Genomic DNA, 17,749 nt, shown 5'->3' on the forward strand with positions numbered 1-17,749 from the left:
TTCAGCTTAACTGAGTGTTTGCTCCAAGTTACGTACCTTGTGTCACGTGGGATAAAAAAAAAATATTACGCCTGGCTTTTTACATGTTTTCCAATGGTTGGCGCACCAGAAAACACAGCAGTAACCTCCGTAGGAAATCATCTGGGCACGCGAGAGGGACATCAATTGGATCAACTACAACGCGTTTTATCGGTTGATTACGAAAGCGTGCAAACTAAACGGCGGGCAAAATACTACGACAATACACTGTAGCGAATACGATGAAGCGGTGAAAATCATTTTATCGCCTCCACGGATCGCTTCGTCAACATGCGATCATTCATCGGCAGTCCGTGCCATTAAAGAGCGTTAGGTTCAACCACACACCTCGCCAAACTTCCGACGGTTTGTCAAACACAACTCTGCTGTCTTCGTAACAAACTTTTTTGTTTCTCACCCATTTTGGAAGGAAAAGGCGGGGGGGGGGGGGGGCTTTTATTGAATCAAGCGCTTGCTTTACGCACGTAGTAAACAAAAATACGTCGTCGACGAAACGTCGTAGGAGTGCGTGTCTATTAGACGAGTTTGCGCGAAACGTCACGGTGTGGGCGAAACATGTGTCATGAAGCGTTGACAGCGGAACGTGTTTCAGAGTTTCCATGAAAGATGTTTTGACGAAACGGTACGAACTAGTGAACTTAGCTTCTGTTCACGGGAGGACACCTGACCTGACCGACCTTGCTACGGCGCAGAAAGCTCGTTTCAGGAAGCACTGATCTAGATTTGAGACGCCATGTTCTTCCCAGAAGTGGCGCGCAGCACGTGTCTCGAGCACTTCCACAACAATGAATGGCGCCACTTTTCCCAAAAGCAAATAGTTGTGTGAATGTTTATACAGCCGGAAGTTAGTCTGCCTCAGTGGGCGTCTGGTGTCTCAGCTGTAGATGGGCAATTTAGCCATTGCAGTACAACCGCTAACCTGGGGTCTTTAACGTGCACCACGCAGTAGTGATACACGACCGCACTGAGTGGTCCACGTTCAAGACCCCAGGTTAGCGGTAGTACCGCACTGGCTTAACTGCCCATCTACAGCTGAGACACCAGACGCCCACTGAGGCAGACTACCTCCAACTTCTCCCAGGATAAAGGGGCTTCAGGCGTGATGTTTTGGTGGCGCGTTCTTACATGGTTCACACTCTTGTCGCCGCTACCTAACGAATAAGCTGGATGCTGTTTGCAATGAGCATGGTGGAAGCTTGAAATCATTGCGCTCTGGAAACCAACACTTCCAACAGCGTCAAAATTGAAGTTCTTACATTGCTCTTACTACCATCAAAGATAAATCCATTAATGATTTCATAGTCAGTATTCGGCCAATCGTGGCACGCCGGCCACTGCGACCCTTTTGATCGCCAACGTCACCAATAGCAGGTTTACAGTGGTGGCTATTGAGCCCCGGAATTCACTTTCCCTGCTAAATTTAGCGGTAAAATTGACGTCCCGTTACCCATGTATGAATTCAGTCTCCCCGCTACATGTGGGGGAAGATTGATATCACGTGACCTGACGTTACGGCCTCTAATGACGAAAACAGCTTCCCGACTAAATTTAGCGGAAAGTCTGACGCACCAATCCAGCTTTCCCGCTAAATTTGCCGGAAATATTTGGGGACGGCGTGAGCGCAAACGAAAATAAACAAGAAAGGTTGCCGCTGTGTAAACGCATATGACGCCATAGGATCGTCCTCTAATTTTATTACAGTCCCTTCAACACTCGGAGAAAAACCGAAAACTGCGGCGATGCCTTGTTAGCGTCAAGAGTGTGGAGACGGGTTCCGCCTTTTACTCCTATTCAGCCTATAGGAAGTATTCACTGGCGGCCATATCCGTGTGCGCTCCTGCTAAGCGCGTGCTGACAGCGAGGTTCCGCAGTCCTTTTGGAGCGTGCATTTAGCACCATCAAGGTTGCAAGTGCTAGCAGGCTATTAATGTGAGCTCGTTCTGAGCGTGCGCTCTAAACAGCTCCCACAAATATGGCGTCCAGTGAATACTTCCTATTATAAGCCTTCCTGGCTTGGCTGTTCTTCAATTTCTTTTTTTTTGTACGAAATTAATTGAGGTGCAAAGAATTACAGCATAGATGATCGGTGTGGCAGCCATTATCTACGATCTAATTATGTTATATAATAATTTAACTTTTGACGTCAGTTAAGGGTCTCGCAACAGACGTCAACAGCTGCTAAACAAATGAATTGAAAGAAAAAATCCTGCCTTGGAGCTGATGGCACGTATTTTCCCTTCAATGAATTTCTTCGTTGTATTTAGAGTGGGCAGCGCCGGATCCTTCAGTGTGCTGCGTCCTCGATCTAATTATGGACTTCAGATGATTCAGATTTCTTAAAAAAAAGTAAATGTTTGTATTGATGCGATAACTAAGGAAGCAATACACGATAATATTTTTTACAGCGGAGCTGTTAACGGCTAATATCTCCAGAATCGTGTCCACCAGCAAAAAAAAAAAAAAAAAATTATATTTTTTTTGACACCGAACTTTGAACAGCTACCGCCATCTATGAGCGACGGCGGTAACCAGACAACCAGTCGCTATCGTCGTTCATAGATGACGGGAACTTTGTTTTCGGGGGAGGAAGAACGGGAGCGGAATGAGTAGCGATGTGCGCAGCAGCGCGAATGGTTCTGCAACCGCCGCGAGGCCGCTATCGCCTAAAGTTCCACTGCGTCGAGCGCTTCAGATTCCCTTGCGAAAGAAGAGCAGATCGCTCGCTTGGAAAGCCACCGTCAAGATCAGGAGCTACAGCTCTGCTGCTGTTCCTTCTTCAGCAGAATGGAAAGACTGAAAATTTTTTATCAATTTATCACGGATTGTTTTTTTCTGCCTCATAAGTTCAATTTGTTCCTCTCCGCCTGCCAGTAGGGGACAAGGGGTTTTGTCAAGCTGCACTTCAGTAGCTCTCTGCCTCCATCGCCAATTTGTAATATCGGAGTAAATAAATTTGTTGAATTGAAAAACGCAACGTTGCGCAAGCAACTTACGTCGGTGGATGACGTTGACCGGTTTCGTTCCCAGGACAAAAGGCTACTGAGAAAAGTTCAGAGAGTAACCACAAGTTGAAGCCAGCTGAGAAGTGTACAAGCCACGCGCGTATAGCCACATAAATTTTCCTTTTCTTAATAAGTGATTAGTGTGTTCACTTAGCAACAAAAAAAAAGGGCAAAATACATAACTTCAAGACACATAAGTTAGGATGAGGGAGTTAAAAAAGTTAAAAATGTAGGATCCTCGATCGGTACCGCCTGTGTAGGCACAACCGATTTAAAGCGAATTGGACATAAATGGATAGGATCCTCGGATCGAATGGAAATTTCATCAAAAAGCCAATTGGGAACTGAACCGAGAAAAAACTGGGCCTCGCCAAAACAACGACCCAGGAGGAACCGACAGGGAGAAAAGATCCCGCAGAGCCCGACACCAGCCAACCAGCCCAAACCCGCGAAGGAGCACAAAAGGGCGACAAGAGTGGGTCGACGATGATCGAGGGCAACAAGTGAGACAAACAACTACCGCCGTAATGATATCTGCTTTTCCCCTCCTCCCAAGAAGGAACCCTTCAATGAAGGGGTCCTCCCTTCAGCGTCAAGGCACAGTCAACCAACGGCTGCCTTAATTTATTTGCTCGAATGACATTGTAATTTTACAGGAGCATGCCAATTTTCGAAACGCACTCACTGCCTTGTTGAGATGTGACAACCTAACAACTTATTTCCTCTTCTTTTGTTTTCTTGTCTTGGTATGGTTGACATGTACTTTGATGCTTTGTACACTGTTACGTAAAGACTCCTGCGGGCGATTTAGAAGAACTATAAATAAAATAATATAAAGTGATATTACTATCGCTTGCCATGAAATTACAAATAACTGGCGGCTCAAATATCAGCAGACGACATTTCAAAGCTAATGCCAGTACAACGGCAACAATGCATAACGCCCAGGAACAGACACGCGTTTATTCTGCAACCCTTTTCCACTTACGACGTAACCTTTTTCCCACTCCCTTAGAGAACCCCCCTACTACCACTAGGAGAGGAGGGCAAAGCCGCGGACACATGAGTGTCGAAAACGGGCGCCGCGCGGCAGTTTCCATAGCAACTCTTGCCACACCAGAGGTCGGCATTTTAGGTCGCCCTCACTCACCCTCACCCTCACAGCCACACTTACCTAAGCCCCTCACTCACCCTCACCCTCACAGCTACACTCACCTTCAGCCCCTCACTCACCCTCACCCTCACAGTCACACTCACCTTCAGCCCTTCACTCACCCTCACTGAACCTCACGGCCCTCACGCACTCACCGCCCTCACGGCCCTCACGCCCCTCACGGCCCTCACCGCCCTCACGGCCCTCACGCCCCTCACTCACTCATGGCCCTCACGCCACTCACCGCCCTCACGGCCCTCACCGCCCTCACCGCCTTCACGGCCCTCACCGCCCTCACCGCCCTCACGGCCCTCACGGCCCTCACGGCCCTCACCGCCCTCACGGCCCTCACGCCACTCACCGCCCTCACGCCACTCACCGCCCTCACGCGCCTTACCGCCCTTGCGGCCCTCACACCCCTCACGCCCCTCACGCACTGATGGCCCTCACGCCAGTCAGGCCAGCTTCAGATGGGGCAATTTCGCACAGAAACTTTACGTCGCAACACCAGCAACACGGGCCGCCCGCGATCACACGCAGCAACGAATTGCTGCAATTTGCCATCGTCATCATAAAATTTTATTTTTCTTGCACTATTTAGACACAATTACGCGTTATAAACGTGTTTTTATGCATTTAAATCTCGTTAAGAATACTAATGCACCTTTCTGAAACAGTTTATTTCCAAAAAAACGATCGATTTCAAACCAGAACCAAGTCTTTCGGTGTCATCATCACCGGCACGAGGTATCACGTGAAAATTTTGCGTCCCTGATTGGATGCAGCCGCTTCAAACGCATTCGAATTGCTCCGAGTTGCATGGCCCTCACGGCCCTCACGGCCCTCACGGCCCTCACCACCCTCACCGCCCTCACGGCCCTCACCGCCCTCACGGCCCTCACCGCCCTCACGGCCCTCACCGCCCTCACCGCCCTCACGGCCCTCACGGCCCTCACGGCCCTCACCGCCCTCACGGCCCTCACCGCCCTCACAGCCCTCACGGCCCTCACGGCCCTCACAGCCCTCACGGCCCTCACGGCCCTCACTCACCCTCACACTCATGAATTTTCCTGGTTCAGAAACTCACTCACCCTCACCTCACCTGTGAAGATGAGGGTGAGTGAGGGTGAGTGAGGGCCCTCATGAGTGAGGTTTGCCGAGGTATGTGCCACACTGTGAGGTGGATCTATACCATACAGCCTGGTTACATCCTCCGCGCAAGTTATGGAAACTTGCGCGCAGCGCCCGTTTTCATCGTTAATCTGTCCCCTGCTAAAGCAGCCTGTCTTTTTTTTTCTGTTTCTCCCGCAAAATACAAAAAAAAAAAAAGAAGTTCGCCTCATGACACCTGTGTGGCGCTGCTTATAAGACGCTTATTCTTATGATGTGAACGGTTCTTCTCTTTGAATACATGAGAACGCGAGGCAGTTTGATTGGAGAATTATTAAAGCGACGAAAAAAATAGACAAAGCAAATTTCAAAAGCTGTATCAGTAAAGGCCGCACACGGGGTAACATATAGCGATATATCATTCGTTAAATGTTCATTTCGTACGTAAAGACCTTACGCGAAAGTCATATTTCAACACGATCTTTCTTTCTGCTTGCATACACCCTGCCGGTAAATCGGCTGCACCACTTGACACTGATTAGGGAATTGCCATCTGGTTGGATCTGTCGCTTGAGGTTATTGATTGCCCCAAAGGTGGACCTTTAGGTTCCTAGACGTAACAAGCCTGGAAAAACTCAAATGGAAGTATACGAGAGGGCGAAACCTTGAATTCCTGGTCTTTAAAGATCAGGACGAAATAAGATGTAAGTAGACCAGCGGACGGACCCTTCAGTATCCATTCTTGAAAAGCCGGGACAATCCTAGAGGGATGTAGACCCTCGGACGGACCCTTGAGTTCCCCGGTCTTGAAGATCAGGGACGAACCCAGACAGCGGCAAAAGAAGGGAAAAACCTTTTTCGTCCGCCATCTGCTGGAGAAAAAAAAAACAGTCAAAAGAAAAACCCTGCACCGACGCACACATTGCGATGACTTTTTATTTGGCTCTCTCCTTTCAGCCCGCATTTTTCTTCATTTTTTTTTTTTTTTTTTTTTTTTGAGGGGGGGTTCTTCTTCGCACGTGTACTTGCACAGGCCGTAGGTGACTCATCTCGCCACACGCGCGCCTGTGCCATTGTGCGAAGACCGGAAGACCGGCCATGCTTCTTGGTGGCGCATATCAGACTTTGCTTCTCACCTGACCCTCATCCTCCCTCTTTTACCGCGGCCCGGTTGTCTATTGTACGGCAGCGAAAGTAATGTGGGGAGTTGAGCTAGTTGGTACGTAGGCAACAGATTAAGACAGTGCATAAGCACAGAGGAATTGCAGACAACACGAGGGGCAGACCCTCTGTCCTTCGTGTTCGCTCAAGCTTTCTGCTTGTGGGCTGTTATAACATGCTGGCACCGACAGAGCATGCTTTCCCGCTAATAGAAGGCTATGGGTTTGTAAATGATCTCTTAAAAGGCCTCCCCAGCCTAAAATGGGGGTCGTTAATATCATGTAAAATCCTCGTGACAAGCACCTGGACCACCTCGTGGATCTGTCCACGGCACATCAGCTTGCGACTTGAAGAATAAAGCATATTAAACGTATCTGAAAATTCCCGTATTGCAAATCACAAGGTAAACGAGCCTTGACGTAACAGGATCAGGATGCCGTCTCCTTGGAGCTCCCCTTCCTCCGCCCTCCTCGACATCTATGCTTTTTCTCTCGCCGTCCCGCTTGCTGTCAGCGCGTCGGTCAAGTCGCGAAACGAATTTCGGGAACCTATACTCCGTTTCACACTTAGCGTGCAACGCTGTCAAAGCTACTGGCGCGAGCGCGTGAGTTCATCTATGGTTTTGTTTCCGCGAGAACGCGTGCAAATGATCAACGAGATCAAGCCCCATGCTCGCGCCAAAAGCTTTCACAGCGTTGCACACTAAGTATGGAACAGACTATATGATACTCCGTTCGTGAGACTAGAAGAGCAACCTTTAGCGCGAGCTTCCTGCCCTTGCTAACACAAGTGTGAACGCGACGGCACCCGCAACCAAAGCACTGCGGCGGGCAGCGAGCTCGCCCCAGTGCTGAAGGCGGAAGTTCTAGTCACAGCTGACTGGCGAACGGAGGATAGCATCAAGAGCGCCTTATAATATAAACAAGAACAAAAAGAGAGGAAACATAGGACAAACACAATGACTCGACTTACAACATACGTTTATTCTTCTATGTAAGAAGAAGAGCCATGGTACATAGAGAAAAAACAAAACAAAACAAAAAAAAAAAAAACTCAAAGTAGGCGTTTATCACATTGACTACTTCATTAAGGAATATCATTCTTTGGTGGATAAATAAAGGGAAATCGCGTTGATACACTTGTAAATGAGTCGAGCGATCTCCTTTTTCTCAATCATTTCTCTAATTAGAGGGCCGTCATTCCGCGTCAATGCAGTTCATTTTGGGAAAAGGGAATACCAACCACGAAATCGGCAGTGCATTTCTATAGATGGCCAGAGATAGTCGTGCTCGTGTTTTATGATGCTATCGCAGGCGATCGTTGAGGCATCGTTCAGTTCGTCCAACATACCTCACGGGTGTCTCGGAGAAGCAGCTCTATGCTGGTAAGCTGGGGAACGTAAAAAAGAGTTGACGTTACGATTAGTGGCTGCTATATATTGTTACGTCTTAGGTTTCGTCGAGTGACGAAACGAGTATGTGTGGATCAGAATCTTAGATTCCCGAGTTAATTTCCCGATTAAATCTCATTTTAACTGGTTAAGGCAAGCGTGTTGTGATTACGAGTACTTAAACTAGCCCGGCCAGAACTGGCAAAAGAAAAATTATAAACATGGGCAGTCACGGTACGGTCCCTAGATCCTTATCGCCGCTCCCGCTTGTAACTTCCTGTCCTCCAGCCTTCCCCAGTTCTGGTCAACATGTGAATATTTCGCGACCAGAAATAAACATCTGTCCTTGCTAAATGAAAGAAATGCGGTTGCCGGTGAAAGTCCTTCTTGTTTTTAATCTTTCTATTTTAAGAAATCTTTGTTTGGTTTGATAATTTAGCAGAGTATAGTTAAAACGTAAAATTACGTGAGGCGTGAAGATATACGATCGCTATTTTGAGGCTGGAGAGTCCTTTTAAGCGTCAGTCTCACCGATCATACAACGAACAAGACACTGCGTTCTCTGCAAAAATTATGACAATTATCTGTGGAAATGCCTCAAGCATCTCAGTAGCATATTAGCTTCATATTCTCTTTTCCGTGTGGTCGTCGCCATCTTGAATTCTGGGACTTCCAGTACACTATTATCTACGTCGCCCATGCCAACTCGGCCCTGTTCTAACGAAACCCATAGAGTCGCACGTCCTGTTCGAAACATGGACTCTCCCGCGCTTCCCAACCGGACCTGTCCTGGTCAGACTCCAACAGTCATACCTTCATTCTGAAAGTTGGAGTCGTCCTTTCATAGTTCTATATACTAAGGGTTTGTATATGCGACATCATTTGTCGGGAGCAATTGTACCTACTGAAACTGACAGAAGGAGGCCGCGGTATCAAGCACCGCGCTCACGCATAGTACACCCTTTTAAAAAGTTCGCACCAACGCCTGTCCACCATGGCTTGATCACGTGCTCTGAGCATGTATTGGACACGACTGCTGACGTCAGCATACGGCGAGCAGACGGATCCGATCGCGCGCTTCGTCTCCAAGCTATGGCGACTGCCAATGTTGCTTGAAGGACTTTTGAAAAGGGTCTATTCTTCCCTCTTAAGGCCGGTTCACACATAGAGCGGAGCGCTAAGTTAGCGCTCGAAGAAGCGCTCACGTGGCGCTTCCTAGCGCGTGATGTAGCGCTCTGTTAGCGCTTCAGCAGTGCTCTGTTAGCGCTTCAGAAGCACTTTGTTAGCGCTCTCACGCTCCTTGTGCAGTGCTTGCTGTTGCCGAATAGCGCGTGCACGGCGATTTCTTTGATGTTGTTTTTCCCTTTGGCATTGAAAGAAGAGGAAGTAAAAGAGCCGCTCTCCAAGCCAAGGGTCGGGCAGGCGATGCACCGCCGAATTCAGAAACCTCACTCAAACTGAAGGGCCCCTCCACTTCCTCGAGGAAGGCGCGAGGGCCGGCGCTGGCCAGTCGCGACGGCGGATCCGTCCTCGCGATTGGCCGGCGCCGGCCCTCGCGCCTTCCTCGAGGAAGTGGAGGGGCCCATTAGTTTGAGTGTAGTTTGAGTGAGGTTTCTGAATTCGGCCATGACTCCGAGCGACTAATTGATTGGGTACTACCTCATCGCTTTCTATTCGATATGCGTGACCCTTGTTTTAAAGGCACGCAGTTAAAAATAATCGCCTTCGAAAGAGCTCTGTGTCTCGGTCTAGGAGCCTACACTGTTAGCAAGTCCCGTGTATTTGGCGAATATTTGGGGTGAAAAACACGCTATTTACACAAATTACCATAAATTTACACGATGAGTAACGGATAATTCGTTCAGAAATCATGCGAGGTTCTAAAAAACGTGTTTTGGTTCGGTCATACACGCATAACCGTGTAGCCGACCTCGATAACACGCATCGCCCCCGGCGACGACCGCGGCATTGCCGGCTATCGAAGCACCGGAATGCTTGGGGACAGACTTAGAAAGGACCGTCGAGACAAATGCCGCGGAAAGAAACATGTCTCGGAGACAGATATGCACCAAAAGCAATTGCGCCATGTCGCAGGACGTTGGCGAAACCCGCGCTTACCGTGCTCGCCGCCATTTTCTGGTCGATGGCAATGCGGCTTCCCTCATGTCGCCCATGTTTGTATTTAGTTTAGGGGTCTTGATAATAGTTTCTTACACACCACAAATAAAGTCATGGGTCTAATTATTCGTTCCAAACAGTTAAAATGGATATAAAAAGCGTGTCCTCGATGTGAACACGTGACATTGCAGTTGGTTTCGTTTTTGCTTCAACCTTCAACTGCCAACGATCTGGCCACGGCGCAAGCGCCGATGTACGCTGGAAGCAAGAGCCTGTTGGCTTTCGTTGTTTTCGTTTGACCGGAGAAAATCTCAAGTACGCATGGCGCCGCTACTGTTTTGGTTTGACGGGACGCGAGAAGCTTCGCATAGAGCTTCGGAGTTTCCGAGCACATAGTGAAGACGTGACCGGAGAAGTGCCCCTGTGATGTTCCTGGAAGACGGAAAGTACCATTCGTAATCGTCGTGTGTGCTTTGAAAGCGAAGGGAGTCACAGGGTCCACGAGTTCGCAACCACAAGCCAAGGTTCACGACAGCGCGGCGTTGACTTCGGCGATCTCGTTCTGTTTGGTGCAACCCGGCGATGCGAAAAAGAGCTGAAACGTTTGTCGTGTGTGGTGCGGTGCTTTGTATTCCGGGTCTGTTTGAACCACGCTTTTAACACGGAGCGCAAATTGTTTGTCGCGGGGTGGAGGTTCAACGGGTACAGTCCCGTCGTCGCCAGCTGATCCGGTTCAGCTTGTCCGGGAGGACGCAGCGAGCGTTTTTAAAAGTAAATCTTCCTTCGTTCCGTTTCAAACTGTGGAAGTATCCCGACACATACCGTCAGTAAGAAGCAGCGGGCGTTTTCAACAAAATTACGTCGTTTTAATTGAATAATGGACTCCGGATTGTTGTCTTAAATCTGCCTTTTTTTATGCTTCGTGTTGGACTGCGTTTCACAGCGACGCACACCGCTCGAGTAAATGATTCGGTCTTGCAATGAGTTAGTTGCGCCAATCATGCGGCGTGAATAAATTAGGGCAAAGTTTCCTACCTGCCCACAGATGCATCTACTGAGACCATTTTTTACGTTGTGAACGTACTGCTCTTTCTTTATTTTGGAAGAGGCGTTGGTGCATTTATTATGGTACAATCACTTGAGAGTTAAGAAATTGGAGAGCGAGCAAGCTTTCCCAACTTTGTCTCTTTCTCTCTGGCACTGCCCTGTTTCAGTTTCAGTAGGCATATCTACTAGCAGGTACAAACTGCTCTAAAGCAGGTAAAAAACGGGAAGCTTAGGACGGTGCGGACTCCGTGTTCCGCGCTTTTCGCAAGGTAACAGGGTAAATGCTTTTGTGAGATATGCGGAATATGCAAGCGATTTTCTTATGCCCGTCGTTTGCGTCTCTCCAGCAAAGCGATTAAGATGATCTACTACAAAGGCGCAATCAAAAGCCAAGATTTAAGATAGCAGTGCGTTTGCTTCGGTGATCCGTGTAGCTGTATTTTACCCTGCTCTCTGCAACACCGTGTCATGACGAAGAGCTGGAACGGTCACGGTTTGTGCTGGCCTCCCGGTTGACAGAAACCTGCGTCGCCCTCATCAGCACCGAGTGCGCTTGGGCTGTTGATGCTCAAGCCTTTCATCCGCGGCTTGTCGCCAGCTCATCCTGCTGCTTGACGGTGAGGAAGCGGCGAGAGTAACCTCGGAAGTGAATGTAAATCCTCGTTCATTCAATTATCCGGTGTCAAAGTGTGGAAGATGTCCAACGTCTACTGAGGGGGGGAACTGCTAGCGTTTTGCCTTGCTTTTATAACCGAAACCAGACCAACGAGATAACTGCCTTGCGTACTATAAAATGACGGAAGCAATAAGTTTCAACAGGTCGAGTACGTCACCGGGGATGTAGGCGAGACGGTGCACACTGTTGAAACGCTTGCAGTATCCACGAGTGGTACCAGGAAAGCGACGTCAACAGAGGAGGAGCTCGCGATTCAGCATAATGCACTGCTACGGGCCCGTGTATCTTCAAAGTTCGGGGTGGTGGCAGTATAAAAAAAAGACGCATCAGCGCCCCACACCAGTGTTCACGAATAACACCGGTCACAAACTCCCAAGCCCCACCGCTCTTCTCGACACCGACACGACATACGACAACAAACTGCATCAAAACGCCCCAAAAGGGAAGGCGTCTGCTCCCGTACTGCAACTGCTGCAACTAGCGGAAGTGAAGTGTTGGGCGGATGTCCGGATGTCCTTAACAGAAATATATGAAAAATGCTTTGCGCAAGGATCATTTTCATTTATTATTGTATACGTAATGACAAAATCCCAATAATTTGTTTTCCTATCTGATTCAAGCTAGTAGGACTGCTCATAACACTGGTCAAGCAAGAAAATAACAAAAATTTGAACTTTTTCATGACCGGTTTAAGATTTATTGTTAACATATCGTTATTTATTGCAACGGACTAACATTATAGATTTTGCCTCCATACTTTTTAAATGCAAGCAGTTCTAGAACACAGCTTGCCATTGCTCCGTGTTTTGTGTATTCTTCCATAAATCTGTAATGGTCAGCGACCAAAGAGCTCACCCGCACATGTCAAGCTTATATGCGCCGCGGGGAGAAATGGATATCGAGCGTAGTGTCGTTGTTGTGTTTGTGTACACGTCGGTGCTGTGTAGTACGTGGTACTGGTGTTGCCTGCGCTGTATGTACGGTTGCTGCGTAGTCGTGACCGTTCGCAGTGTTAACAGACTCGTCTTTTTTTAAATACAGGCTTCTAGAAATCTCCATAGGTGGCGAAGTTACCGCCCGATTCTAAATAGTTTGCTCAAGTGATTTAACCATGTAAGTTCGGCATTCGTTTTTTTTTTCTTTTCTTTTTTTTTTTGTCTCGCGGCTTGTTGAAGCTACCGACGCCGCTGACCGCCGACAACGCACGTACGTACCTTTGCAAGTAGCTACGTCCGCCGCTTGGAGACTTTACTGTGTATAAAAGGCATCGAACGAGAACTAACGCGCCCTGTGTGCTTTCAATTCGGCTGAAAGGCGCGCGGCTCGCTGGGCTCGTCTCTCGCCTGTTCTCGGCCGCTGGCCGCCATGTTTCATAAGGAACAGGCTCGAAACGGTTTTGCGGAAGGCAGACACGGTGTAGCGTGTTAAGTTTACACAGCACCTCATGTGTAGACGAAAAACACAGATGGCCTCGTGTAAAACGAACACGTTTCGACGTGTCCGCTATGGGACAACGGTTTACACGTCTGGGCGTGTTATTTTTGCTAACAGTGTAGGAACAGGGTTCGCGGGTACCTGTCGGTATCTCGGTGGTGAAAGATTTCGCGCGCCCAGAAGGCTCTTCTGTGCGTTAAGCCGTTTACACACATGCATTAATCACGTATGTATGGGCATTTGTCGCATTTTTATTTTAGCGTCCCACATGTCCGCCATGGTGCTGCTGATGCATACCCAACCACAGAACCGGAACCACAGTGCACGCGCTAATCGGCAGCACCGCGGTACAAGAAGCGCTACTGAAGCGCTAAAGCCTGGTTCAGACAGTTGCGTTTGACTGCGTTTGACTGCGTTGCGGCTGCGAGACACCAGGACATCCCTGCTGCTTATATCGCGTGCCAAGATGATTCCTTGAATTGGATTCCACGCGTCATACGAAGCACAGATGTGCCGGTGACTCGCTTTCGGTTCTCGACGCACCGCAGTCAAACGCACTCAAACGCAAGTGTCTGAACCGGCCTTTACACGGCGCTACTGAAGCGCTAACAAGGCGCTACTGGAGCGCCAACAAGGCGCTACTGCAGCGCTAACGAGGCGCTACTAAAGCGCTAATCACGCGCTATATTAGAACGAAGTCACGCACTAGAAAGCGCCACGTGAGCACTCCTTGGAGCGCTCACGTAGCGTTAACCACGGCCGGACTGGAAGCGCGCGCTCTCTTTCTCTTCTTACGGCCTTTGCAATTGTGGCAATCGCCACGTCCCGCCGCAATTCGTGGGGGGCGCTGTGACCTCACCCCTGGGCTACCCTTTGCCGTTTGTACAGAGCGCGTCTGACAGTGTATGTCAGCGCTGTCGCAACTTGCGGTCGAGATTTTTATATTCTTTGACATCTGATCCTTCCATTTGGACCCTCAGCCACTATCTAATGCGCTTCTGATGAGCCCAAAACGGTAAATACTTGACACACATCTCCGAGAGAGTTGGGAGTAAAAAGTAGTAAGTAGAGATATCAAATGTGACTGCGGGAAAACTATACCCGTCTTTACCTCCAGGACTTCTGTTGCAACTCAAGAACAGGAGGAGACGGACCCTTTCTACGTGGAGGAACCTTAAATGAAAAATAATTCGTACACTCTCGTGAAATGTAAGCAGGCGCAATCTATATATTGCCGTGGTCTGCATCATCATTTCATAGGCCGCACATGATGTCGGTCAGCTGAACTATACGAGGGTGTAGTAGTCTGTACAATTTTCGCACAGTGCATATTACAGCCTAAAGTGCTTCCTCGAGGGCTTGTGCACAAATCCAGTTGATTTTTTGTTTCTCTCCGTGACCGCCTTTGCATGGTTAATCCGAAGTATTCCGAGGAACTTGATGCAAATTAAACCAGCCAAGCGCTTTGAGTGACTGTTGTCAATGCCCTCTAGGCAACTTAGGATTGGCGCTTCTTCAAGATAGTGTGCAATGAGTAGTTGCAGAGCTTCGTGCACATTTGTACGCGGAAGGTGCTTAACAGCCTTAAAAAAAAAAAAAAGAAGCAACAATGTTGTCCAGAAGTGCGACTGACAGAATGGAACGCAGCAGCAGACCATGACCGCGCTTTCCAGACAACGGCCTGCGAGGGGTCACACAAGTACAGAGGTCCCGTCCATGTCACAGGGGAACGCAGTTTGCTGATGACACTGCCTGTCGGTAGAGCGACTTAAATCGGAGCGAAGTTCGATAAACCGTTGCCAGAACAACAACCTGCGAAGCTCGAACACCAGCGCCAAGCAGCTCGAAGGGACTCTCCGAGTGGAGTGAAGTGGGGTGAGTTGGTTGCGCCAATGGTGGCAAGCAAGTGAACTACGTACGGAGAAAAAATGCTATTAACTCCCGGGCGATTGCAAAGGCCGTAAGAAGGAAAAGAGAGCGCGCGCTTCCAGTCCGGCCGTGCGTTAACTTAGCGCTCTGCTGTATGTGTGAACAGGCCTTTATTGTTTCTGTCTTTTGTTCTCCCAACTACAGTGAAACTGACCCGCTTCATGATGTTTCCCTTTCAGGTAATCGTTGGAGAAGGTGAGATTTTTCTTTTTTTTTTACTTATCAGTTTTTATACGCCCCCCTAACTGATATAAGGCATGTTTAAGTTAACAATGTATGCACGCAGAAAAAACGTATTTCAAATTTCGGGAATGCAATGATCAGCAAAATGAATTCTTCGAGACCGTAAAGGGGTATTCACACGAGGGAGAAATCCCGGGGATTTCTCCCCGGCACGCGCATCCAACGACGAAAACGTCAGGCTTTGCGATGTGCAAAAGCCTCGCGTTTTTATCTCGTGATGCGCGCGTGCCGGGGAGAAATCCCCGGGATTTCTCCCTCGTGTGAATACCCCTTAAAGGGCCGCCCATACTAGCGAGAAAACGCGCGCGGCGCGCTGATAAATCGGTTGAGCGGGAAGATAAAGGGCGTGTCTCTGCACGCGCTCGTATCGCTGACTGTGCTACGGTGACTTTTTGTTACTCCCCGCGATCGGCGTGCCACGCGCGTTTTCTCGCTAGTGCGGGCGGCCCTTAAAGGCTGGTTCACGCAGTTTCTTTTTCTCACATTCCGAAGCTTATGTATGCTTACATCCAGATACAACCGCAAGTCATCGGCAGATCCATTCTTCGTATTCCACGTGCCAAGCTACTCCTTTAAAGAAACCCTAAATTTAATTTTCGGCTCAGGAAAATTGAGGTTTTACTAATCGCATGTCGTTTAGTACCCCAAAATAAAACTAGTTTACGCGCGTAGAAAGCCAAAAGCCCGCTTTTCCTTACGAAAATTTGAAAATATAGCGGACTATTTCGTGCCTCCTTCCCTTCGAAAGCTCTGTACCTTTTCACATTAATGATTACACCAAATACCTTAGTGTGGGGAATACATCCTACTCCGCTCATTTGCATTAGACGGCGCACCTACTGCCCCAATTTCTCCCCTAGCGGTTTAAACATCTCGCCGCGCCGAAATTTTATTTTTTTTTTGAGGGGGGGTGGGGGGGGGGGGGGGGGGTTTAAAACGTTTAGGAACACAAGCTACGACACATATTGAGCAAACATTTGCATCGACCGAACGGTCTGCGGCGCACCCTTCGAACCTTCGTTGCGAATGCCTGATAACCTTGACTTCCATGGCAATAGATGGCGCCTCTCACCACTCCCAATTTGTTGCAGAAAAACTCAAAGTCCCTGGTCATTCAACCATCCGAACTGCGCCAAACCTGTCCGTGCCGAGGCCAGTGTAAAATCAGGAAGTAGGATGTATTATCCCTACTAAAGTATATGATTACGCGATGCACAAGCAAGACCGCCGAACCCAACCCACGTATTCGACACGAGCAGTGCGTCACTTGGACGTATGTGCTCGTGAACAATAAATCCGTCGACGAATGTTTTGACTCGCGTCGGTGGCCTATACTTCGTTTCACCTTATGTGCGAGCGAAGGCAAAGCTGGAAGCGTGAGCACGAAAGCTCCGTGCGTTCAGGCTTTGCTCGAGCGAGCGAGCTGGGGAGAAACGCAAAAAGCGCTGGTCTCGCGCTTCTAGCTTTAGCTTCGCTCGCAGATAAGGTGAAACGAAGTATAGTCAGTGTGCCGGGAAACGTATTTATGAAAGGAAGGGATGCCTGACGATTTCTTGATAAAGTCATCTAATCATGAAGGGCAAAGCGAACATGGGAAGGGTATTGTGAAGAGGATAATATAGCAGGCGATCCCCGATGAGCGGACGAAAGTTATCAGGGAATCGAGAATGTGTTTGCGGTTCGCGTGCTCCGAAAGCTGCTATTTGCTCGCTAAACAGGCGAAGAATATGAAAACGAAGGAAATATTTTATCACGACTCTTTTTAACTTTTATTATATTCACTGGCAACTTCAGAAACGCATGGCGTGCCTTAAGCCGGGAACACATTTGCGAAAAAAAGCCGAATTTTGTGCGAAAACCGCACACGAAAATCGCACGGCAGCTAGGCTCCTCCCCTTTTCTGAAAATCGAGAGCGGTGCGAAAGATCTGCAGCGCCAGATATTTTCGCACGGCGCCTCCGAATTCGGGGCGGAGGAGCTCGGTGAGCGAAAGCCCGGAACAGGACGGAACGAAAAGATACGATCGGCTCGCAACATGGCGGCTCACGCAGCTTCGGAAGCAGCGCAGGCAACATCATATGCCATTCCTGCGTTCTCGTCTCAAACTTCGTAGAAAACCCCTTCTTTCTTTATCAAAGGGTGGTGGTACAAAGGCTCGCGTGGCATTCAACGAGGTTTTAAAAGCTGAAGTTTTTAAGAGGCGCGAAATATCGGACGCCAGTTCGTCAGAGTACCGCACAGCTTCCTGAAGTCGGAGCACGAAAACCGCAGTGCATTGCGATTTCCGCGCCGCGCATTCCACCTCGTCTGGCTCGTCTTCCGAAAATCGCAAGCTACGATTTTCGCAGCCTCCGATTTCTCTCCGATTTTCGGTTCGTTTTTTCGCAAATGTGTTCCCGCCTTCGCGATCCTTGCTTCGTGAATGTTTCATTGGCATTCTTCTCGGC

At 48.8% G+C, this 17,749-nt stretch overlaps 1 protein-coding gene across 1 annotated transcript in view; it reads left to right on the forward strand.

The window, feature by feature from the left end:
- The window catches only part of LOC115325931, a gene marked incomplete at its 3' end in the record, with an annotated part of 123,514 nt that overhangs the window by 19,400 nt on the left and 86,365 nt on the right, over positions 1-17,749 (forward strand). Inside the window, exon 2 of the mRNA XM_042291207.1 lies at positions 15,239-15,254. Coding sequence (XP_042147141.1) covers positions 15,239-15,254 — 16 coding nt within the window. The remainder of the gene's footprint in view (positions 1-15,238; positions 15,255-17,749) is intronic.

Source organism: Ixodes scapularis, unplaced genomic scaffold (assembly GCF_016920785.2).
Source record: "Ixodes scapularis isolate PalLabHiFi unplaced genomic scaffold, ASM1692078v2 PGA_scaffold29__2_contigs__length_179583, whole genome shotgun sequence".
NCBI classification, from domain to species: domain Eukaryota; kingdom Metazoa; phylum Arthropoda; class Arachnida; order Ixodida; family Ixodidae; genus Ixodes; species Ixodes scapularis.